Consider the following 26,595-nt stretch of genomic DNA (forward strand, 5'->3'; position numbering starts at 1 on the left):
ATTCTGTATCAGTATGTGAAATACAGTAGTAAAGCAGCAGGAAGTTTTCATAATCTCCAAATGTTTCTTTTCCTACTTTGGCTTGGCTTCACGGACGAAGATTAATGGAGGGGTAATGTCCACGTCAGCTGCAGGCTCGTTTGTGGCTGACAAGTCCGATGCGGGACAGGCAGACACGGTTGCAGCGGTTGCAAGGGAAAATTGGTTGGTTGGGGTTGGGTGTTGGGTTTTCCTCCTTTGTCTTTTGTCAGTGAGGTAGGCTCTGCGGTCTTCTTCAAAGGAGGTTGCTGCCCGCCGAACTGTGAGGCGCCAAGATGCACGGTTGGAGGCGATATCAGCCCACTGGCAGTGGTCAATGTGGCAGGCACCAAGAGATTTTTTTAGGCAGTCCTTGTACCTCTTCTTTGCTTCACCTCTGTCTCGGTGGCCAGTGGAGAGCTCGCCATATAACACGATCTTGGGAAGGCGATGGTCCTCCATTCTGGAGACGTGATCTACCCAGCGCAGTTGGATCTTCAGCAGCGTGGATTCGATGATGTCGGCCTCTGCCATCTCGAGTACTTCGATGTTGGTGATGAAGTCACTCCAATGAATGTTGAGGATGGAGCGGAGACAACGCTGGTGTAAGCGTTCTAGGAGCCGTAGTTTAGACATAATGTAACTATATTCTTTGACATATGGTGGTGCTGCTGAGCTGCAAAAAAAAAAAAGATTCAGATGCTAATTTATTGTCAGAGTACATACATGACATCACATACGGCTCCTAGAACGCTTCCACCAGCGTTGTCTCCGCTCCATCCTCAACATCCATTGGAGTGCTTTCATCCCTAACGTCAAAGTACTCGAGATGGCAGAGGTCGACAGCATCGAGTCCACGCTGCTGAAGATCCAGCTGCGCTGGGTGGGTCACGTCTCCAGAATGGAGGACCATCGCCTTCCCAAGATCATGTTATATGGCGAGCTCTCCACTGGCCACCGTGACAGAGGTGCACCAAAGAAGAGGTACAAGGACTGCCTAAAGAAATCTCTTGGTGCCTGCCACATTGACCACCGCCAGTGGGCTGATATCGCCTCAAACCGTGCATCTTGGCGCCTCACAGTTTGGCGGGCAGCAACCTCCTTTGAAGAAGACCGCAGAGCCCACCTCACTGACAAAAGGCAAAGGAGGAAAAACCCAACACCCAACCCCAACCAACCAATTTTCCCATGCAGCCGCTGCAACCGTGTCTGCCTGTCCCGCATCGGACTTGTCAGCTTTGAGTTTGTTCTTGAGGATTCTGATGGTGAAGGGGTAGCAGCTGTTCCTGAACCTGTTGTTGTGAGTCTTGTGGCATCTACACCTCTTTCCTGATGATAATAGCAAGAACAGAGTGTGTACTGGGTGGTGTGGATCCTTGATGATTTCCGCTGCTCTTCAATGGCAGTGTTTCCTGTAGATATTTGCAATGGTGGGGAGGGTTTTACCTCTACTATCCTGGGCTTTGTCCACAACCTTATACAATGCTTTTCATTTGGAGGAATTGGTGTCCACATACCAGACACTTTCCACCACACATCTATAGAAATTTGCCAGTGTTTCCTATATCATGCAAACTACTGAGCAAGTAGAGGCACTGACGTGCTTTCTTCACGATGCCATTTGTGTGTAGGGTCCAGAAAAAATCCTCCAAGATAGTGATTCCCAAGAATTTAAATTTGCTCACCCTCTCCACCTCTGATTCCCCAATGATCACTAAATTGTACACCCCTGGCTTTCCCTTTCTGAAGTCAACCATCAGCTCCTTGGCTGTAGTGACATTGCATGTGAGGTTGGTGTTGGTGCACCATTCAGCCAAGTTTTCAATCTCCCTCCTGCATGCTGACTCCACCCCTTTTTATACAAGCCAGTACTGTGCTATTGTCAGCGAATTTGTGTTGCTGTTTACCAAGCCACACAATCATTGATGTAAAGTGAGCAGGGGGCTAAGAACACAGCCCAGTAGTCCTCTGGTACTGATGGAGATTGTGGATGAGATGTTTTTACCACTCCTCAGTGACTGTGGTCTGGAGGTGAGGTAATCCAGGATCCAATTACATAATGGGGTGTTGAGTCCCAAGCCTTGGAGTTCGCTGATCAATTTTGAGGGGGTGATGAATGCTGAAGTGTAATTTATAAGGAGCATATCCTGATGAATGCGTCTTTACTGTCCAGATGTTACAGGGCTTTGTGTAAAGCCAGTGAGATGACATTCACTGGTGGTCTGTTGCTATGATAGGTGAATTGGAACAGATCCACGTCACCACTCAGAGAAGTGCTGATATGCTTCAACACCAGCCTTTCAAACACTCAGATTTTTTTTTTAATTCTAGAGTCTTAAAAATGCTCTGTGTTCTTTCCAAGTTCTGAACTAATCAGTAGCATGCTAGTTCACAGTTGCTAATTATTGTTCCAAGAATTTTTTAAAAAACCATAGGTTTAAAAGGGACTAGGACTTTAGTTAACATTGGGAGATGCATTGTTCTTTCTTTTAAAAATATTTTCAGTGAAAATAATTTTGTACAATAAAATTATGGGATGTGCTATAGAAAAATAGACAAAGAAAAGCACTGCTAAAATAATCATACATATGAATTCCCAAAGCACAGCCATAACAGTAAAAAATGGACATAATAAATTTAAATTTTCCAAACCCCTGACCCTAAACACTGCCTATTGTTAATGAAACAAAGTAGCTCACTCTGTGCCAAAATTCTATATTAACACTGAACCTAGAGATTATGGTAATAGTCCACGAATGGGCCCCATAATAGTTTGGGATCTAACTTTTGAATCATTAATTGCATATCTAATTTTTTTTTCAAATTTACACAGGACATTATGTCCCTTAGCTATTGTGCATGAATAGGTGGAGTATTATCTTTCCACTTAATCAAAATAGCACATCTGGCCAGCATCGATAAAATGCGACATTTAATTGGAGTTAGTAAAACGTCATCTTCTCCAAGGGTTCCAAACTTCCTTTGGCACCACACATACAATGTCCTTTTAAATTAAATTAGACATACACCCCAGAAAGTGAGAACATACAAACTCCTTACAGACAGCATTGGATTCAAACCTAGGTCCAGTCCTGATTGCTGGCACTGTAAAGGCTAACCACTACACCAACTGTGCCTGCCTATTTGTCCTTTCCTGGTTACCCTCTTGCTCTCAATGTACTTATAAGATGCTTTGGGATTTTACTCAGTTTTGAAAACAAATAATATTTTATTCCCACAGTTTACTTTCAAATTCCCTCTTCCAGTATCTCACCTCCTGCAACTGAAAGGCCTCCCACATTTTTAGCCATATGCTATTCAACTATTGATATATTTGATATCTAGGGTTCCTTGGATTGCTGCCCTTAACATTCAACTTTTAGGATAACTTTAGTACACATGTCTCATATTTCACTTTTGAATGATTCTCACTTGTCAGAAGTAAGCATACCTATAAATCCTGCCTAACCAGGAATTAGTTTGTTGAACCTTCAGTGCATTTGCTCTCAGTATATCTTTTCATGAGTAAAGAAGCCAAAACTTCACAGAGGACTCTAGGCGAGGTCTCCAAAATACTGTATAATTGCCTCTGCACTTAAAACTTCTTCCAATGAAGGCCAAGTATACAATTTATTATCTATATCTTTTGTATTCATCATTTCTTTTTAATTCAAATTATATACATTACATTTCCGATTATCAGAAACGCTCAGCACCAGATGTGTATCGGTTAACTGCATTTTCTGGCTATCTGAGAAATGGCTTTTAGCAGCCCAGTTTAAGCAGCAGAATACTTGTATCGGCCATTGTCAATCCCACCACTATCACCAAACTTGCCCGGGAATCTGAGATCCCCAACATATCCCCAGTGCCATCGCTAAACCTGCCCATGAACCTGAGGTCCCCGCTCCAATCCCAGCCCAGTAACATCAGAGTAATAATTGTATCAGCGGTTAAAACAACAACAAAGAACAAGGGAAGGTTTTTCAACCATGAAGTAAAGTTTAATTCTTCCCAAAAAAACTAAAATGAGATAAATGCAGCAACATTCAAAATGGCGCTAACAGCACACTTGCGTACGTGAGAGCTCCATTGGATTCAAAATGACATCAACGGTGTGTCAGAGTCCCACTTGAGCAAAGCAGGTAAAAAAATTCAATTTCTTTTCAACTTGTGACATCACGACGCCGCTGAAAATTTTTGTGGATAAATTTCGGTAAAGTAGTTTTCGGATAATTAGAAACGTACTGTATATTATTGTAGTCTTTTTTTATGAAGCATCGCTGTGGCTGCACCAATTAAGAATTCTGGTGTATATGTACAATGCATATGACAAACTTTTTCCATTATTTCTGTATATTCCCAATCTTTCATAAAAATTGTTTTTTTTCCTACTTGTGGATACTTCATATTTATTCATGTTGTACTGCATCTGCCCACATCCTTGTCCACCACATAACATGTCAAAACTACCTTAAAGCCTATCTGCATCCTCCTCACAGAATTATATCCAGTTTCAATACATTAATACACAGGAATTTTGAAAAAAAATAACCAGAAGGAAACTTGGACAGGACTGTGACTTTTTTAACTGAGGCAACATTTTATATACAAGAAATAGGAGGAGGAGTCGGCCATCCGGCCCATCAAGCCTGCTCTGCCATTCAATGAGATCATGGCAGATCTGATGATAGGTTCATCTCCACTTACCTGTGTCTTCCCCATATCCTTTAATTCCCATACTTTGTAAAAATCTGTCCACCCTTGTCTTCAATATAAAGTATTTACTGAGGTAGTCTCCACTTCTTCAATGGTCATTGAATTCCACAGATTCCCCACCCTCTGGGTAAAACAGTTCCTCCTCATCTCTCTACTAAATCTACTACCTTGCATGTTGAAGCTATGTCCCCTAGTGCTAGTCTTCCCCCACCACTGGAAACAACTTACCTACCACTTATCTCTTTTTTAAAAGTTTTATTTATAGTTTTGTATACAGTACAATATAATATAAAATTGTATTCAAATGATACAATTATCAAAATAGAATAAAAATAAATGGTTGTACACTACATAAAGGAGAGAAAAAAGTGGTGGTGGGGTGTAGAAGAGAAAATATTTGATATCCAAACCCATAATATCTAAATATGGTTTTGTGGCGGTATGCCATTAGGCAGGGGAACCGGCCCCGCTTGTCACGCATGTGACGCGGCAGGGCAGCCGGCCAAAATTGCGCCGTCGGGGGTTTCCTCCCGACTTCGGCACTGGGTTCAGAAGCCCGCGCTTAGCGACCCACGTGACGCCCCAGTGATGTCGGGGCCCAGCCAGGCAGCCTGCAATAAATCAGTTTTGCTCACTGAACTCAACCTGTCTGGTTGTGTGATCCTTCAGTTAGCAGTATAGCCGCCGCTACAGTTTCCTTATTTTTAAGTATGTATCATGACCATTTTTAATATTATGTCACCTTTTCTAAGGAAATACAATTTTGCAACTCCCTCTTCCAACAATCAATTTTAAGACGGGATTCAGATTTCTATGTAATTGCTATACATCTCCTGCCACCGCCAATGTGACTTTTAAAAAAATTAATTGATATTTTGACAACTTCATTTGTGGTTCCAAATCATACACATTTCTCCAAAAAAAGCTCAGGTGTTAATGGTAAACATATTTTTATGATTTGTTCTAAAAACTTGCCCACATCTTTCCAAAATGATATCACCTTGATACATGACCAGGTAGAATGTATAACTGTACCAATTTTTGTGCCACATCAAAAACATAAATTTGAATTAAATTTATTTAATTTATGTGGCATTAAATATAATAGATAAATAAATTTATAATGAACCTACCACTATCTTATATAAACTTAATTTCAACTGAAGCCCATCAATCATGCAGGTTTAGCCACATCCTGACCATAGGAAAACAAATTTCCAGTAACTTAGTAATGATAAACTTCAATAAACATTTTAAGAATCAGATGAAATATGATTATCTTAAGACTTTAACTTTGTTTTCCACTCCACAGCAACTGCCTGGCATGCTCAATGTTTCCTTCCTTTCTGCTTTTACATTTCTTTTGTTTGGAACAATTACTGGTAATTACTGAGGCTATGTGCATGGAGCTGAGGAACAGGAAAGATATGACCACACTCATGGAGTTGTATTATAGACCGCCCAATAGTCAATGAGAATTGGAGGAGCCAAGACAGCTGCAGGAAGCATAAGGTTGTGATAGCAGGAAATTTTAATTTTCCACATATTGACTAGGACTTCCATACTGTAAAAGTACTGGATGGCTTGGAGTTTGTCAAATGTGTACAGGAAAGTTTTCTAAATCAATATATAGAGGTACCAACTAGACAGAATGCAATAGTGGATCTCCTTTTTGGGAATGAGACAGGACAGGTTTTGTAGGCATATTTGTAGGCAGGGAGCATCTGGGTCCAGTGATCATAATGCCATGAGTTGATTATGGAGAAGGATAGGTCTGGGCCTTAGGTTGAGATTCTAAATTGGAGAAAGGCTATATTTGAGGAAATGAGAAAAGATCTGGAATGCGTGGATTGGAATAAGTTGGTTTCAGTCAAGGATGTGTGAGGTAAGTGGAGGACCTTCAAAGGTGAAATTTTGAGAGTACAGGGTTTGTATGTTCCTGTCAGGATTGAAGACAAGGTTAGGAGGCATAGGGAACTATGGTTTTCTAGGAATATTGGGGATCTGGTTCGGAAGAAGAGGGGTATAACAGGTATAGGCCACATGAAGCAAATTAGGTATGAGGAGTATAAAAATACAAGAAAAAAAACAAGAAAAATCAGGAAGGCAAAAAAAATGACATGAGGTTGCTTTGGCAGACAATGTGAAGGAAAATCCTCAAGGTTTCTATAGGTATATTAAGAGCAAAAGGATTGTAAGGGACAAAATTGGTCCCCTTGAACATCAGAATGGTTGGTTTTGTATGGAGCCAGAAGGGATTGAGGAGATCTTAATTTTTTTTTAATCAGTATTCACTCAGGAAACAGGCATGGGTCTTCCCACGGTTTGTGGAAAGTAAGAAAAACAAGCGGTGAGGTCATGGAACCTATGCAGATTAAAGAGGAGGAAGTGCTTGCTGTCTTAAAGCAAATAAGGGTGGATAACTCCCCAGGGCCTGACAAGATATTCCCTCGGGCCTTGAGGGAGGCTAGTGTAGAAATTGCAGGAGCTCTGGCAGAAATATTTAAAATGTCCTGAGCCAAAGATTGGAGGGTAGCTCACATTGTTCTGTTGTTTAAAAAAAGGCTATAAAAAATTGGAAATTATAGGCCGGTGAGCCTGACGTCAGCAGTAGGTAAATTGTTGGAAGGTGTTCTAAGAGATCGAATATACAATTGTTTTGGTTGCCAGAAACTGGTTAAGGATAGTCAACCTGAATTAGTGCATGGTAGGTGGTGTTTAATCAATCTCGTAGATTTTTTTTTCAAGCAGGTTACCAGGAAAGTTGATGAAGGAAGGGCTGTGGATTTTGTCTTTATGGACTTTAGTAAGACTTTTGACAAGGTCCCACAAGGGTGGTTATTCAGGAAGGTTCAGATGATAGGTATTCATGGTGAAGTAGTGAATGGGATTTGACAATGGCTTGGATGGGAGAAGCCAGAGAGTGGTAGTAGATGATTGTTTCTCAGACTGGAGAACAGGCCTATGACTAGTGATGTGCCTAAGGGATCAGTGCTGGGACCATTGTTGTTTGTCATCTATATCAATTATCTGGATGATAATGAGGTAAATTGGATCAGCAAGTTTGCAAATGACACTAAGATTGGAGGTGTGGACAGTGAAGACAGTTTTCAAAGCTTGCAGAGGGATCTGGACCAGCTGGAAAAATGGGCTGAAAAATGCAGTCAAGTGTGAGGTGTTGCACTTTGGAAGGACAAACCAAGAATGGGCAAACACAGTGGAAGGGCACTGAGTAGAACAGAGGAATTTAGTAATACAGATTCCTGGAAAGTGGCATCACAGGTGAATAGGGTAGCAAAGAGAGCTTCTGGCACATTGGCCTTCATTAATCAAAGTATTTATTATATGGTTATATGGTTAGGAGGGGAAATTTAAATACTCTAAAATTATGGGATGATAGAGTAAATGCAGATAGGCTTTTTTCCCCACTGAGGATAGGTGAGATACAGTGAAAGGGGTAAAGTTTAGGGGGACAAGAGGGGGAACTTCTTCACACAGTGGGTGTATGGAACAAGCTGCCAGCTGAGGTGGTGAATGCAGGCTCCATTTTAACAATGAAGAAGAATTTGGACCGGAACGCATGGGAGAGGTATGGAGGGCTATGGACTGAGTGCAGGTCAGTGGAACTAGGCAAAAAAAATGGTTTGGCACAGACAAGAAGGGTCTGTGCTATAGTGTTCTATGGTTCTAATCAGTTATTGTAGGTTATAAGCATGAATTTATCGACCAAAGCCCTGATGTCAGCACTTTTTAGCAGCTGTTATTGTCTCAAATATTTATACCCCACAGAAACATGACTTTGAACGAGCAGTTGGAAAGTGTTTTTACTGCCCGTGTCCGCCTAAACAGGACTCTGCGAGTTGGTCTATGGTGCCACCATTCTGAAATTCAATGAAGCATGATCCCCATTTGCGAGGTTTAAGGAAAGGTCATCTACTCCATTGGCCCTCTTCTTCAACACATTAATTTCTAACATCATGGGCTCTACTGACAACACTGTCTTCAGTTCTGTGATATAGAGAATTTAGGTTAAAAAGACTTAAGTTAAAATGTGATGATTAATCATAAACAGGGAAGCCAGAATGGACAGAGAGTTTACTAGCAGTCAAGGACAGAAGGAGCTGCTGAATATGTTTTTTTAAACCTATCTTTTCATGGTCATAGTGAGAGACATGCAGGAGACAAAGGATTGATAAGAAGTGTGAGAAACAGAATTCAGTGAATGTAGAGTTCACAGCGTACGTAACGAACGTGATAATTAATAATGCAGTTATACTTAGAATGTTTTTGTAATACTAACCAATTAAAACAGTATTAATAAGAAGGGGAAGGGCAAATAATAAAGGTATAAAAATCAATGCACTGTATGTATCGGGGCTTAACTGGTGAGAAGCCAGTTAAGTCCAACTCTGCAGACTTGTAAATAAAGCTTGTCGTGTCATCAGTTTTAAAGAGACTCATGTGTGAGAAGTTTTATTTCTGACAAGTTCTGAATCTGTTTGACGAAGGAAATCCTTGCCAGGAGAGCAATCCAAATGACCAACAGTGGCAGTTCCGCGGTCCACATCGTGTTGAGTTCAATCAATCTCGAAGCGTTAGCCAGTTTCCTACCTGACCCGCTGAATGATGCTCCACCCTCTCTTTGTTTGCTTGAGTGCAATAGTGACCGGGCCACAAGCAGCTGTTGGCCAAGTGATTTCAAACTCACCCGGGGATCTCAGATCTGGGTTTTAATCGCAGGAAGAATGGGAATCTACTTTCTCATTTATGATCCAATCGAAATTGCAATTATTATCTTCATGCATAGAAGAGAAACCGAAAGGACGACTTCATGTTCTTTGGTTCGTTGGTCTTCCAGTCTGCAGAAGGCGCTGAAATTGCGAGAAAGCGAACAATTCGGGTGCTTTTCGAGCTCATCTGCGAGTGTCACATGGTTCAGCGCTTAATCCTGGGCTTTTGCGTTGAAATGCGCAGAGGATGGACCAGGGGGCCGGCCTCCTATGACAGAAGCCGTTGAAAAGCTGCAAGGCGAGTGGCAGATCGGAGAGGACAGGCGCGGAGCGAGCGGCCCGACGGCTCCGCCCAGCCAGGCAGCATTGATGCCCGGAGAACCGCTCGCTCCGCCACCACTAACCTCCAGCTGAGACCGCTGGCCAGCGAGGAGAGGCCGGCAAGTGGCGTGAAATCCGGCAGCGGTTGGTAAGTGTGGTTTCGAACCGGAGAGTGAGATTTGCCCGTGGCACCCGCGAACAGCTGCAGGAAACCTTCCTGGGACATTGCATTTTGGTAACAAGGGCAGTCAGGACGTTCCTCACCACGGTCAACACCAGTGCGTGGCGCCCTTGAAGTTAATAACATTTTATTGGGTGCATGGCGTTTACCTTTTACTTTAGATTTCCTCCTAACCGGGATTGCACTTTCCTGCATGTCTGTGTTGCTAAATAGTTTGGTTCCTGGGATGAGCTGGTTTCTTGAACGACCCACCCTGCACCCATCGGTAATCGCCACCCCTCCCAATCTGATTCACCATCCTCTCTGGACCGCTATCCCTGATCCAGTGTTCGGCGCTGGTGCTGAGCGATAAGAACTAACCTCTGGAAACGGGTTGCAATTCACTCTGTCACCGTGACCAAAGGGCCTTCAAGATCTTTCACGTCTGCAACAAGTGACTAATAATTTGATTTGTGCCAAGTTCAAATTCCAAAATGTAACGGCCAAATAATTTGAATCCGTTTCTAATCTGTAATCGTTTATCTCGCCGTCCTTGTCCACCACTCTGATTGGATTTGCAAGTGTGTGATAGTCCAGATTCTATCACCAATACCATCTGTGTAGGATGACTGTGATGGGCTGAGAGTGTAGTCACGCCTACTGGCAGGTCTTAAAGGGTTGCTCCGAGCCAGACCAGCTCATTCTGGATTGGTCGACCTCCATGTGATATGCTCTTCTAGTTAATCAAAGCCTTGGTTTGGATCAACAAGTCTTTGATCCTTTCAACGCGCTCTCCAAAGTGATCCCGGTGAACAATTGAACCGATAGTTGAGATTCTGGCATCATTGGGCTTTGAATCATTAAGCCGTGCATTCGCTGTGCCTGCCGGAGTCTTGACAAGAACCAAGGTTGACGCACCAGGACTGAAGGAGTGCTGACGCTGGCCCTGTTGGGTAAGACCCGTGGCTTGCGGACAAACAGTTGTCAGGTTTTTGAAGGGGCGTGCGCGTTCCATTAATGTTATGGGATGAATTCGTGTGAGCATGGTACTAAGACTTTTATATTTGCGAGAATATTGGATAGGCCCATGCTTCTCCTTGCCGCTAACTGGCACATTTGCACTTGAACCTGGATAGGACGTTAAACCGTCTGCTCACGGATGTATGCAGTCACCTTCTGCTTCAGAGATGCGTAGGGAAGTTATCCTCGAGCCCTAGTCCATGTTTATGATTAAATCTAATATTAAACGTAAATTAATTTGTTCCTACATTCGTTCATTATAAAACTTGTAGTTCAACAGTTTTAATGGGGTAGCATTTTTGACTTTTGAAAGAAATATGTGGCTTACAAGCAGCTGCATTAAGGACACCAAGACCCTCTCTACACATTTAAGCTGTGGCACCTGTTGTCGATCATCATTAAAGAGTATTTATTGAGTCCTTGGAGATCATTCTGCACTGAAATTTGTGAGAAGTTATAATTTACTGTATCGATGAAAGTTCTTCATCTACACATCTCAAATTTAGTTTGCCTGTTCCGTCTTTTTTTTTAAATATTCGTCCATTTGTAAGTGCATCCATTTAAAACATAGAAAATAGGCGTAGGAGTAGGCCATTCATTTTGATCATGGTTGATCATCTACTCCGTACCCAGTACCTGCTTCTCCCCATATCCCCTGATCCCCTTAACCACAAGGGCCAAATCTAACTCCTTTTTAAATATAGATAAGGAACTGGCTTAAACTTCATCCTGTGGCAAAGAATTCCACAGATTCACCATTCTCATCTTCGTCCGAAAAGACTTCCCCCTTATCCTTAAACTGTGACCTCTGGTTCTGGTCTTCCCCAACAACGGGAACAACCTTCCTGCATCTAGCCTGTCCAATCCCTTAAGAATTTTATACGATTCTTTAAGATTCCCCCCTCAATCTTCTAAATTTTGAACTATTGTCTTGTACTCTCTTGAAGTTGATTGGATTTTTTTCCTATGTTGAAGACACTTGTGTAAATGCAAGTTGTCATAATGTTGTTCTTCCTGTGGCAGAGATGAGGAGAGTGAAAAGGACATTTTTTTTCAGGTGTGAAAAGATTACTGGGATTGGAGGTCTTTAGTTAGATTTCAGATCAGATGTACTGTCAGAGGACATGCATGACATCACAACCCTGAGATTCTTTTTTTCCTGCAGGTCAGGCAGAATTACCACTTACTGGTAATGCAAAAAATCTGTACACAATGTGCATATGAAAACAAATAAAGAAATGTAAACAAACTGCAATAAAGAGAGGGGGAAAAAATCAATAAAGTGAAAAGAAAGAGTCCTTAAATGAGTCCCTGATTGTGTTTATTGTTGAATCTGATGGTGGAAGGACAGCAGCTGTTCCCGAACCTGATGGTGTGAGTCTTGTGAACTCTTTACTGATAGTAGCAGTGAGAACAGAGCACGTGCTGGGTGATGGAGATCCTTGGTGATTGCTGCTGCTCCCTGACGGCAACGTTCCCTGTAAATGTTCTCGATAGTGATGAGGGTTTTTCCTGCGATGTCCTGGCATGTATCCACTGCCTTTTGCAGGGATTTACACTAAGGGGTATTGGTAGCCCCATACCAGACTGTGAGGCTGCCGGACAGCACACTTTACACCACGGCTGTTGAAATTTGTCAGGGTTTCTGATATGCTGAACCTCCTCAAACCCCTGAGGAAGTAGAGGCACTGACATACTTTATTCACAATGCCATTAGAGTGTTGGGTCCAAGAAAGATCCTCCAAGATAGTGACTCCCATGAACTTAAATTTGCTCACCCTCTCCACCTCTGATACCCAAATGATCACTGGATCGTGCACCTCTGATTTTACTTCCCTGAAGTCATCAATCGGCTCCTTGGTTTTGGTGACATTGAGTATGAGGTTGTTGTGGCTTGGTGCACCATTGAACCAAGTTTTCAATCTCCCTCCTGCATGCTGACATCATTCGTCATATAATGCACTACCATGGTATTGTCAGCAAACTTGTAAATAGATTTGCTGTTGTATTGAGTCACATAGTCATAAGTGTAAAGCACAGAATTCTGTTGACACCATGGTCAAGTGAAAAAACACACAAATGCTGGAAAAACTCAGCAGGTCAAACACTGCCTTAATGCAGCAAAAGTAAAGATATATCATCAAAGTTTCAGACTAGAGCCCTTCTGTGTGTGTTTTTTTTTCATTCTTAAGTGTAAGTGAGTAGTAAAAGTGCAGATCTGGTACTGATGGAGATTGTGGAGGAGATGTTCTTGCCAATCTTCACTGATTGTGGTGTGAAGGTGAGGAAATCCAGGATCCAATTGCACAGTGGGGTGTTGAGTCCCAGGTCTTGGTGTTTGCTGATCACTTTTGAGTGATGATGGTGTTAAATGCTGATCTGTAGTCTATAAAGAGCAGCCTGATGCATGTATCTTTGCTGTCCAGACATTCCAGGGCTTTGTGTAGAGCCAGTGAGTTAGAAGGCGAGACTGCATAGGCTGGGACATTTTTTTTTCCTGGAGTGTTTGAGGTGGAGGGGTTTGGGGTTGACCTGATTGAGGTGTATTAAATCATGAGAGACACATAGTTTGGGTGAATGGTCACAGTTTTTTTTTTCATCGGCCTCTAAAACTGGAGGGCTTAAGTTTAAAGTGACCAAGTGATAAATCAGGAAAAATCTTTCTTTGCCTGCTTTGATCTCATGCACTGAGATTTCACATGATCTAAAATCAATGCTAGGAACAGCGCCTGCCTAACAGAATGCTGCATTGGGTGGACCTGAGTATCCATCAAACAGGAAAAACCCAGTGATGATTTTGGAGAATTCCAGGATGTTGTGTGAAAGCTTCAATACCAAGAAGACAACTTGTTGGCTGCTCTTTGAATGTTCTGTGGGACAGCTGTCCAATTTTTGACAAACATCCCCAGATGTTAACAAGAACTTTGCCAGTTTGACTCCACTCACTCAATGTCAGAACATTAACGATTCAAATGGTTTGAACATCAGTCTGGTAGTTTGAGGTCATCAATACTGACACAAACATCTAATTCCATATTTATTTAATTAACCCAATTTAAATTGAACAGCTGTTGTGGTGTAATTTATACATGTTTCCAGTTCACTGGTTCAGGCCCCTAGAATATTGTTCTTGAAACCTATTCAATGCTTTAGCATTCCCACGTTAATCATCCCATGTATGCAGTATATGATTTGTTCTTCTGTTTGTTGGGTTTTATGAATATTCTTGCTGGCTTGTGTAATGTGAGCACGTTGCTACTGGCTGTTTTTCTTGATTTCAATTGGAAATCAATCATAAAATGAATGGATTGCCAACATTCTTATCAGTTACTGCTTAATTTTATAAACAAAAAATGAAATTTCTGGGGGAAAAAGTGCTGAAATCCACAGCTTGATGCAAGTTAACCCATTTTATTCCCTCATGGTATCACTTTCTGATTATACAGAGGAAATGAGATGGTGAGTCGCATCTACTTCCCTCAAGGCTGCCATAACTATTTATATTAACCATCAAGAACAGTCTTGTTACTGGTGTTGCTATTAATGATTTGGGAAATTGGGTATTTTTTCAATAACTTAATTAAAATTAAGTCATTTATTTATACCTTAAACAGAACTCCAGATTAAATTTAAAGCATTGTTGATGTTCAAAAGTTTAGTGTTTCAGCATAGAATTGGTTTTTCAATATCTCAGAGGAATTTTACTGCTTTAGTGGCTGGAGTTACTGTATTTTATAGAAAATGAAGCTATTCAAATTAGCAAGACCTAAAACGTGAACTCTCACTCTTCCTAACTCCTCACAATATACTTCTCTTTTTCTGTTGCCTTCCTGCCTCGCCCTATGTTTCAATACTATTTTCAAGTTCAGTTCAAGCTTATCATCTGAGTCAACATCGACAAACCGATGAAAGTATTTTTTCCGGATCTTGGTGCACACACACATGCACACGATACACAGTGTATAATCATATATATCATTTAAAATGTGTATATTTAAATATTTTGGGACTATTTACTTACTGGTAGTTACAGGATACTATTCATCAATCTCACAGCCTGCTGGAAGAAGCTATTCCCAGCCAGGCAGCCATAATTTTGATACTCTTGTACCACCTCCTTGACTGTAGGAAGTCACCAATACTGTGATCCCACCACTAGTGTGGTCTGTGATCATGATCCCACCATCAGACTCATTCATCTTCCCCTCCCCATCATTCATAGGGACTGTTCCCTCCATGACTCCCTCATCCACTCATCTCTTCCCATGAATCACCCCCTTGGCACCTTCCTCTGTGGCCAGAGGAAATGCCACACTTGCGCCCACACTTCCTCCCTCACCCCAATCGGAGCCTCAAACAAACCTTTCAAATGATGCAACACTTCATTTATATATCCACGAGAGTTGTCTACTGCATCTAGTGCTCTCTTTGTGGCCTTCTCTAAGTCGAAGAGACTGGGCACAGACTGGGAGATCGCTTTGCTTCGCTCTATCCACATTGGTGACCGGGATCTTCCGGTGACCAACCACTTCAATTCTGTGCCCCACTCCCATGCTGACATGTCTGTTCATGGCCTCATGTACTGTCAAACCCAACCACCCATAAATTGGAGGAGTAACACATGATTTTACATCTGGGCACCTCTCCAACCGGATGCCATTCTCCGGTATCTGATAGCCTCCCTTCCCTTTTCCTTTGTCTTCTTTCCTCCGGCTCTTCCCCTTTCCCTCTCCATTCACAGAGACACCCATCCTCCTCCCGCTTGCCGGTGTGCCCTTCCTTCCTTATCCACCTATTATCTCCTGCCTTTGGGACTGTACTATTCCCCCCCCCCCCCCCAAATTTGTTTGGGTACCTGCGTACATTTTTTTTAAAAGCTTGATGAATGTCTCAAGCCTGAAACATTGTTTATGTATCTTTATCTTTGTTACATAAAGTATACTGTTTGACCTGCTGAGTTTCTTCAGCTTTTTTTGATACTTTTATTGATTTTAATGAACTTGTACAAAAAAATACAATTCAATACAATGATATGGATAGTTACACAAACTTATCAAAAACATACATTGGAATGGGGAAATAGCAACTATAATTTCCTCTTGTGAGATAGATTAATCCAGTCTGATTTGACAATCTGAAGAAATCTTTGGGATATTCAATCTAAGTAATTTTCTATCAAATTACCACCATTTGTACATTCAGAAGGATATAGTTTGGAGTAGAAGCTTTTAAATGTATCATTTATCTCCAAATGATCAGTTATTTACTTCTACCACGGTGTCTGCAGACTTTTGTGTTTTACTTCAAAAAATACTATTGCTCATGTAAAAGGTCTTCTATACATTTTGAGTCCTATTTAAACAACACTCCTGTAGGGGAAACAGACCCAGTGATCTTCTCGGTGATTTCAAGTGCTGTTTCAAAGATTATATGGATGTTTTTCATGTTCTTCCCATGTTAAGGTCTTTTTGTGTGAGAGCACTGTTAGGGTCTGCTGGTGGTCATTGGTTTAAATTTAATCATCATCCTTTTCCCACTGTTGAAAATAAGAAAGATTGAAATAATTTTGTAGTGAAGAATATGAATGTTCTGGAAATGCTAAATTAGCATCTGCAAAGAGAAGGAAAATGCTGGCATTTTTCAACCATTGCTCTTCTGCTGAGGAAGATGAGCTATGTTTTAAATAAATAGAACAAGGAAAATTAAGAGAAGGTTATAGTGAAAGGTGATTGAGGAGGTATTAAGAGTCCTGAACTAGAGAAACAGAAATTGGGTATAAAGGAGAGTTCTGGCATAAAGGAGAGTTCCTGGCATAAAGCACGCCATCAGTGGTTTACCAGTGAAGGATCTCTTGCAGAAGCAACCATTTGCTCCTTTTTGAAACATCAGTGCAAACATTCAATCTTCTGGCTTGTGTTCGCTGCTGATTAGAGTAGAAATAAGCTGTCATTCCATATTCACTACTGAAGGTGATCACTAACTGGTTAAAGACATCATTCATTCTCCAAAGCAAAAACATGAAACAAAAATTGATGTTTAACTAAGATTCTATGAGAGGTAGATATATAAAACTACACCTGCTGATAAACTATTCTTTTGTATTGATGGGAGTAACATAGACCCATTGTAAACTGGAGTAACCAAATAGTATTTTTCCTAAGTTGACTTTTGGATTCAATGATCTCCAGAATTAGAATTTATTGTCATTAACATGCCATCAAATTCTTTGTTTTGCACCAGCAATCACAGTGCAAACAATTATATAAAACACCTTACTAAATGAATAAAAATAGGGCAAGAAAAAGACAAAGTAAGGCAGTGCCATCAGATTCCTGAATGAACAGTGGGGAAGAAGTTGTCCTTCTGCTGCTGAGAGCTTGTCTTCAGCCTCCTGTACTTTTTCCCCGATGGTAGTAGAGTGAAGAGGAGGTCCTTGATGATAGAGGCTGCTTTCTTAAGACACTGTCTCTTGTAGATGTTCTCGATGGAGTAAAGACTGGTGTCTGTGATGTTGCAGGTTGAGTTAACAACCCTATGGAGTATTTTCTTGTCTCGAGTGTTGGCATCTCTGTTCCAGGTAGTGAGGCAACCTGCCAGAATTCTTTTTACAGTACACCTGTAGAAGTTTTCAAGAGTCTTTGGAGATGTAGTGAATCTCCTCACAAAGTATAGCTGCTGGCAAGCCTTCTTCATGATGCACCAATTAGCTGTTCATTAAAAGGTCTCCATTTCCAAGTCTACTAACCAGGCATATTATGGCAGCTTGTACCTGATCTTGTCTGTATTGTACAAAATTGAAATTGCCATTGGACCCGATTGTGATTAATGAAGTAAGATTCTGAGCAGCAATCACATCTTCGTAAGGCACTTCCCACTACAACTTGAAGATTTGCAAGCTGGCCATGTTGATAGATGTTAGTAGTAAGAGGAGGATGACTGGAATGACATGGAATCCAACCCCTCCGAGCTCCAAATACATTTTAATTGTTTAAGAAAATGACATTTAGAAGGCCACATCCATGCTAGAGAATTCTAGGCAGATGCTTCCTCTGCTCATGGTAGCTTAATTTCTCAAAGTATTTGACTTTAGATGTGAAACTCCCCATTAGCATGTGCAAGGCACCAACATCTGGTTTAGGCAGATCCTTGTGCTATCCAGATATCATCAGAGAACAATAATTCATTGAGTGCACTTGTATGTTCTTATATATGTTAAATGGAGGACCATCGCCTTCCCAAGATCGTGTTATATGGCGAGCTCTCCACTGGCTACCGTGACAGAGGTGCACAAAGAAGAGGTACAAGGACTGCCTAAAGAAATCTCTTGGTGCCTGCCACATTGACCACCGCCAGTGGGCTGATCTCGCCTCAAACCGTGCATCTTGGCGCCTCACAGTTCGGTGGGCAGCAACCTCCTTTGAAGAAGACCGCAGAGCCCACCTCACTGACAAAAGGCAAAGGAGGAAAAACCCAACACCCAACCCCAACCCACCAATTTTCCCCTGCAGCCGCTGCAACCGTGTCTGCCTGTCCCGCATCGGACTTGTCAACCACAAACGAGCCTGCAGCTGACGTGGACTTTTATCCCCTCCATAAATCTTCGTCCGCAAAGCCAAGCCAAAGATATTCTTATGGTCATTTTTAGTAATTACTACCAACTAACAATATCAACCTGACTCTGATACAGTACCACCAAATAATTTTAGGATAGTCTTGCTTGGGTGACCTATCAGCTTTGAATCGTCATGTATTACAATTTTATTAAGTTGTTCATGGCCTAAATGCAATAAAAACAACCCTCTTGCACTGGTATATTTCAGTCATGGTGGGTAAAAGCAAACCAGAACTTTCAAATCTTTGCAAGAAAATAAGAAAGTGCTTGTATATTTATGCTTCCCTGAAAAAATTGAAAAGGCAGAAAATAATAATTTTGAAGTCTCAAAGAAAATGTAGTTTCCAGTGAATTCATTGTAGAAGAGAATGGATGCATTTGTAGTTGGTCTTCAGAAATGCTCATTGCTATTTTACCAAGATATCTGTGGAAATTTTTGTTTCCGTTTCTGTCATGCAGAAGCACCTTGGAAGTGTTGCAAAAACATAAGGGGCAGCAAATTCTATTCATGGTGTGATTTTTAGATCTGGCTAGAAAGGATCTTGTCAGTGAAATGACCTCGTATTAAGACAAATGTAGTTTCCAGTGACTAAGATACAATTTATTTTAGCATTTGATTACAAAAATATTCTATTGATTGGACTGATTTGCTAATTCAAACCAATTACTTTGGATATTTGAGTCATTTTTTAATGTAGGGCGAATCTGATCTGAGTCCAATGAATTTGTAGTGATTCCTGGAGGAAGACATAAAAATATTCACAGCATGATTAAAATTGTTCCCTGTAATTTGAAACCCAAGGGAACATTTAACAAATTCACTGGTGCTGTGGTGGGTATTTTACTGAAGTTTTCTCATGAAGAGAGTTATATAAAATAGAAAGGCACAAAGAAGATTAGCTTGAACATTATTTGCAACTGATTTGTGAAAGTTAGTGTGAAAATGTAATTACCACCTGTAAAGATGAAAATATTGCTATGATATTTGGAAAATCATTTCTTTTTAAAAGAGAGAGTGATCAATAGACACAAAATGAATTCTAGCGTAGAATGTAGGAAGCACAGATTATTTAACAACAATTGGATGCATATTCATGTCTTTTGGAACATGGGATAGATGAACTAAACATAAGATATGATAATAATCATGTTATGGAATACTTTGTTTTAATACTATACTGATTTTTTTTTAGGAGACCAGCAATTTTTTGTTGCTGACCAAATTTGGGGAAACTGCTGCTATTTTTTAGACATGGAGACTATGACCAAAAAAGCATTTAGAAAAATTATTTTGAGCCCTGGGTTATCATTCCAAGCAAATTATTATAAAGCAATTCAAGCTGTTAAATGGGAATTAAAATCATTTGTCTGAAATGCACAGCTTTCATAGTTTAAAATTTGTCGATGAATGATTACATTCCCTTGTCTTCTAACTTTGTTACGAGCATTTGAATATTTTCATGAAAGTCAATTAGAGGATGACATGCTCCATTTCATATTAATTTCTTCGTGAATAATTTGTACATGATAAGGACGACTTGCAAATTCCTAGCAGGAGGTAGGTATGATATGTCTGAACTTGTTATATGGCTCACAAATTGCATTTTACCCATTCAAAGATAACATTCAATTAAATGTCATTCTCTTGATTGATCGTGCACCAAAAGAATTCTTAAACTGACATTCCACATTGGATACCTTTTTGTATGTACGTATGTGTAGTAATTATGAGACACAGGGAAATTAGACTGGTAATGAGAGGTTGCCATTTTGAATATTTTCATATTCACTTCATCTGTGTGTGACTGAGAGGGAGAGAGATTCCAATTCATCTAAGTGTCTATGTATGAGCGAGAGATTCCTAAAGGAATCGAAAATGTAACAATGCCACATCCCATTCATGTCTTTGCCCCTTTCATTTTAAGCAGGAACATTTAGCTTTGGAATTATTTTTAATCTTCCAAATGAGGTGAAAATTATTCCTATTTTGAAGATAATCCTTGCCTTACTGATAAGGTATCTGTTTCACTTCACCACATGAACCAAGGAACATCTTGAATGATTTTATTTGACTATTATGGATATGGAAAAAATGTTGGCTTGATGGCAATAACCAATTTTTGAAAATTGAATGAAAAATGCATTGCTTGTTTAAACAAAGATTGGACACTGGCTCCATGACCATGGTGTCACTCTATCCCGACTTAATCACATTTCACTTGGAACTTTTCACAGTGTAATTCTTCATTTGGAATTGGATTCTAAATGTTAGTGATTCGGCTTTGATGCACAAAATAAATGTAATAGGCGGACATCAAGCTTTAATCTCATAAATAGAGTATGAATTGGTGTTCATATTCCAGGTCAAATGCCTGTCTTGTGTTTGAAATTATTGTCAAGCATATTTGGATCTCCAGCACTCATCACTACAAAGCAATCCGAGAGATAACCCACAGATTTGACATCAGCGAAAGTATTTTTGAAATTGATGTGATAAAATACCTCTTGAACCTTTGAAAGAAACAAGCATGGAGAATGTGAATGCACCAGTTGTTATCATTTAAAATTTCAAAGAATCTGGATCGGTTCTAACTAATGAAAAATTATAGATTAATTAGCCTGGAGTCGTGTGTGAGGAAATGCTGGAATTGATTATGAAGAAAATATTTAACTGGGCAGACAGAAAATCTGAATGACATATACTAACAAAAGAGTTTTGCTAGTCTTTTGAGCATATTTGTAGTTGGACCGAGCAGATTGGATGAGGGGAAACCAATGGTTATGATAAGTTTGATTTTTCAGAAAGCCTTTGCAAACAAAGTTGAACAGAATTGGAGTAAATGGAGAAATGTAAGCAACTGCAGATGTTGGAAAATTTAGCAAACTAAGATAAGCCAGAGGGGTTCAGCAGGTCAGGTAGTGGAGTCGCTTCAGTTTCTCTGCTTCAAGTACTGTATAGACACGGGTAGAAAACAGAGTGTAAAGCAAGCAATCAGTTTCAGGTTGGGAGGAAGTATTATTGCCAGTGCCCTAGCTGTCCACAACATGTATCAATGATTGGGTTGATATGACCAAGTATAATAAATCTAATTGAAAAGTTTTAAAATTAAAACAGCAGATACGGGAAATCTGAAGTAAGAAAAGAGCATCAGGTCAGGCAGCACTGACATTGTTGCTTTGATCTTATTACACACTTTAACATATAGCAAATATTTTCCTCAAAGCTCTATTTAATGCTTTCACTGGGCAAATTTGTAAATGCCCTACAATTGTCTGGCTATGCTTGCTCCACTGTAATTGGGAATTAAGACCAGACCTGGTATTGTGCACGGAAGCTTGTTGTCCTCTGAGCACTTACTTTAAGTCACAGAGCCTCCCAAACATTACTCATCAGGGTGTTCAAATGCTTTTTGTGTTGTCTCCAGCTCTATATTATGTTGCAGCTGGTGTCAATTAGAAACCTCTTCAAACCTTGATGACTTTAATAATTGCAGTCATGAAATTAAGCCTCTTCCATCAATGCAGCAAGCAAGAGGAGAGAGTCCAGCTGATGCTAGTAATCTTTTTGTATTGCAATTAATGGCACATTTACCTGCAGCTGCGTATGTTACATTCTACAGAATTTCCAGAATGACTGTAGCTTCAGAAAGCTTGCATAAAAGAAAAAATTACAAGTTCTGTACATTCAGGACTAAACATCATAAATTTGTAATGTAATTCCCCACAAGTATCAATTGAAAGCAGCCAAAATGTCTGCAGCTGAGCATCAATTGTTGAGCTGCAACAAAACCTTTTAATTTCTTTAATCATTTGCTCTAGATCTGATCTAGACTCTCATCATAACAATTGTGAAACAATGAAATCTGCAGAATGGATGTGTTGCATATCAATGCCTGGCATTGTTTCAGTTCCTGTTTTAACTATATGCTTGGAAGGATAACTGTCCTGAGCTTAAGAGAGCTTTCTTTTTCTTTTAGTTATTCTAAAGTTAATATTTTGTACAATAATTACTACATAAGTATTTGATTATTGAAGCATTGACCAGAACTGCTGTCCATTCAGTAATTCTTTTATATCACTTGGTTGATTCTTAAGAATCTGAAACGCCAGTCTCGTAAAAAGATCCTGAGCCACAATGTTACTGTCTAATTTCTCCAGAAACTTCAGATGGTTAGAGTGCAGCAATTGTCTCATCAATAACCTTGTGGAGCAACAAACAACACTCCCCAACTTTAAAAATAACACCCCCACCCCCCCCCCCCCCCCCAGCACCTTTGAAAATAAAAAAAATACACATGCTGGAAAATGGAAATAAAAAACCCCAGAATGTTGGAAACCTGGGCAGCACCATTAACATTTCAAAACAAAAAGTCTTAATTATTGTGATTAAAGCACCCCCTACAGTGGTCAATCAGATGAACTCTCTTTAAATCTTCTCCTATTGTTCTGCTTTGTTACCAGCATTCTCACTTGGCCTCTCTGATGCAAAATTTTCTGAATTTTAGTCATGAATGAACCATGTGACCTTTGAAAGCACCTGGCCTACAAATGCTTAGGAGGTAAAAAGAGACATCTTTTTAATGGAGACTTTGCTTAAGATTGTGTTTCTTGTCAGCAGGCATTGTCCATCGTGTGCTATGGGATGGATGAAGCAGAGCAGGATAAGTATGAGGCACGGCTAAAGGAGGTTTTTGATAGCTTTGACACCATTGGCTCGGGGTCACTGGGCCGTGAGGAGCTGACCGATCTCTGTCATATGCTGCAGTTACAAGAAGTAGCTCCAGTGCTGCTGCAAACTCTACTTGAAGAAAATCTCTCTGGCAGGGTAAGAGCACAGTTTGTTTCTGTAGTAATGAGCATCATTATTGGAAGTTGTTCTTGATTATTGTTGATTATCACCTCAAAATGAGTAGATCACAGTTGAAAGTTAGCATTTCCTTTCATATACTTCAGAAATAGTTCAAGGTAAAGCTAATTTGCTTAAAGTAAGCACACCAAACTCAGCTGGTCTTTTCAGCATCTAAAGGAGACAAAGGCATATTGCTGACATTTGAGGCCTGAGCCCTTCAAGGGAAAATATTCAGAAAAGGCAGAACCAGGATCTATCAGAAAGTTGGGGGAGGAATCCAGACCAAGAAAAGGTGTTAATTAGATATGATAAAGGACTAGATAGAATTTATCATTCCTGTGTGAAAGAAGACAGGAATGGAGAGACGACAGGGGAAGAAGGGGGTGTTTTTAATGAAAGCCAGAGAAATCGATATTAATGTCATCTGGTTCGAGGGTGCCCAGTCAGAAGATGAGGTTTTGTTCTTCCAATTGATGGTTTGTCTCAGTCTGGCAACACATGAGACAATGGACAGACATGATGGCAAAGGAATGGGATGGAGAAATGAAATGGGTGGGCACTGGGAGATCCGTGCTATTGCGGCAGACAGGGCGATCTCCCAGTCTGCCTCCAGCCTCTTCTATGTAGAGGAGGCCACAGAGGGAGTACTAGATGCAGAAACCCCTCCCCCTTCTTCCCCATCATCTCTCCATTCACTGTTTCCTTTTGCACAGACATGGTAAATCCTACCTAGTCCTTTATCACATCCAATTAACACCTTCTGTTGGTCTGGATTCCTCCCCCATTGTTTGAATTTAGAAACTTTCTGATCTATCCTGTTTCTGCCTTTTCTGATTTCCCCCCCCCCCCCCCCCCCCTTGAAGGGCTCGGCCTGAATGTTGGCAATATATCTTTGTCTCCTACAGATGCTGAAGAGACGAGCTATTCCTCCAGCATTTTGGTGTGTTTACTACAATCACAGTGTCTGAAGCCTATTGTCTTTCACCAAGTTAATTTGCTATTTGTTTCAAATCACCTCCATTACTTTTAATCTTCATATTTTCTCCTTTACTGTAGTATATTTACAAAGAACCTCAATGTAATGTAGTGAAGATTGCCAGTTGATTGCTGACAGAGCAGACCTTAATCCAAGCACCAGTTGTAAGGTCGATTTTGTAATATTGTGGCAGATACCATTTTTGTTCTCTTGATTTCTCTGCCTGGAGCTATGGGTTCTTGCTTTTCTCTTTTCAATTAAATGTCTCCTTCTGATTAGATTTTGATGTTCCAATATCTGATCCTTTGATAAAGGAATCCTGAGATCATGTGTCCTACCAGGACCTCCACTGGCTGCAGCCAGTATTCAAATATTCTAATTAAAGAGTAAACTTCGTCTTAGATGACTCTGTAATAAATCTGCTACCATATATGTACCGAGCCATACTGATCAATAGAGTCCTAGATTGGTTCCTTGGCTTGAGCCATGATCTCAGCTCAGATGGCTTTTGATTGTAGTTAATTTTCTAATGGAAATTAGAGTCACTCATAGAGTTTTACATCATGGAAACAGGCCCTGTAGCCCGATTTGTGCAGGGCAACCAAGCTAATCCCATTTACTGAGTTTGGCCTATCCATATACCTGTTTAAATGCATCTTAAACATTACAATTGTCTCTACTTCTGCTGCTCCCTCTGGCAGCTCATTCCATGTGTCCACCTCCCTCTCCGTCGAGAAAGATTCCTTCAGCAAATGTGCTGTGAGATTGAGTGCGGCCACTCAGGAATCCAATCCTATTTTCAGAGGATGGTGGGAAGGGATGGCAATTTTCAGTTAATTGTGGTGAGTGCGGACTTGATTAAAGATGAGTTGTTGCTCTGAGAAGCATGGAAGCTTGATGAACAGAACTTGTTCTGATTATATCTGCTTTACCAAAGAAGGCATGAGACTGCTACAGGATAGCAGCAAATGGTTGAAGAAGCAGGCTGCAGTAGAACAAGCAGAAATTACTTTGCATCTATTTTCAGCCTTCTGCTCTCTGATTTATGTTTATCTCATTTAATTTGTTGTACTGGACAAAAGAAACATCTTGATTGACATGAGATGCATAGGAGACAGTAGATGCTGGAATCTGAAGCCAAACACAATCCACTGGAGGAACTCAGCAGCCCACGCAGTATCAGTGGAGGGGGGGGGGGTGGTGGGGGGGGAGAGAAAGAATGGTACCCGATGAAGATTTACGGCGTGAAATGTCAACCATTATTTTTCTTCCACTAATGCCGAGTTCCTCCAGCATATTGCGCTTGGATTCTTGATTGACAGTCTTGGCTAATGAACAGATTACTACAAAATGTTTAAAGAAAAAATCTTGAGACTAGAAATTGAATGTAACATTGCTTGATGCACTAAATGTGCTGCTTTTCATATGACCACCCATTCAACAACAAAAAAATGCATTAAAGGTGGTGTTATTGCTTGTGTGCAGCCAACCCCCCCTCCTCCAAGATGAGTTGTGCAAGTTTTCCGTTGGGACTTGCATGAAGAGCACACACTGCCACACCCTTGCCGCACTAATCACTGGAAGGCAAATCAGAGCTTAAACCATCCCAAGGCAGCTGCACAACAGCTGCAGCAAAGGTTGCTATGGAGATGAGAAAATGCAGGGTGGAAGACCGCTGTGATCTCGTGTGTCTGGGCAACCCCTATAATGGGGTCTGCCAGGATCATCTCCAATGCACAAGTAGCTGACGACCAGTGCAAGGTGCAGGGCTGATTACAGAGCTGGTGATCATGTCCGTGGCTTGGATTTAAACAAGGATGCTGTGAACTGGGAAGGGTGCATCACTGATGCAGATTCCAGTATCCTGGTTATTGAAAACTCAGGGTGGCAGATGCTGTGTGCAGGGCATTGATGTCACAGTGTTGGTCCCTTAGTTTTGTGGCAAGCCCAAATACATTTTTAATTTTTCCGGAAAGTGCTCAACATAGGTCAGAGGTTGCATCCAAAAGCTCTAATTTAAGCCAGCAATGTGGGGAATGTGCAGTCTGCAACATGTGATTTCATTAGGTATGCGACTGATGTCAGGAAAGCGTCAACTGTTGCAAGGGGTGGGGGGGGGAATGTGATCATTGAAGTCTATAAATTCTTTTTTTTTTAATTTTAGAGATGCGGCTCGGTAACAGGCCCTTC

The 26,595-nt window shown here is 40.7% G+C and overlaps 2 protein-coding genes across 12 annotated transcripts in view; one reads left to right on the forward strand and one right to left on the reverse strand.

Annotated features, from left to right (window-relative positions):
• Window positions 1-9,671, reverse strand: part of LOC138753719 (lysophosphatidylserine lipase ABHD12-like) — a 54,135-nt gene extending 44,464 nt beyond the window's left edge. The window contains exon 1 of one of the 2 annotated variants that reach the window (XM_069917073.1): window positions 9,446-9,671. The gene's annotated coding sequence lies outside the window, so the exon portion shown is untranslated. Of the gene's footprint in view, window positions 1-9,348 lie in introns of both variants that reach the window. The other variant, XM_069917072.1, reaches the window with a different exon arrangement.
• Window positions 1-26,595, forward strand: part of nin (ninein (GSK3B interacting protein)) — a 165,940-nt gene that overhangs the window by 1,583 nt on the left and 137,762 nt on the right. For 2 of the 10 annotated variants that reach the window (XM_069917058.1, XM_069917059.1), the window contains exons 1-2: window positions 9,659-9,936; window positions 23,199-23,405. In XM_069917058.1, coding sequence (XP_069773159.1) covers window positions 23,223-23,405 — 183 coding nt within the window. In that variant the 5' untranslated portion in view covers window positions 9,659-9,936; window positions 23,199-23,222. Of the gene's footprint in view, window positions 1-9,643; window positions 9,937-10,744; window positions 10,902-23,195; window positions 23,406-26,595 lie in introns of those variants that run through there. The other 8 variants (XR_011351382.1, XM_069917056.1, XM_069917055.1 and 5 more) reach the window with 8 other exon arrangements.

This window comes from Narcine bancroftii, chromosome 2 (genome assembly GCF_036971445.1).
Source record: "Narcine bancroftii isolate sNarBan1 chromosome 2, sNarBan1.hap1, whole genome shotgun sequence".
NCBI lineage: Eukaryota > Metazoa > Chordata > Chondrichthyes > Torpediniformes > Narcinidae > Narcine > Narcine bancroftii.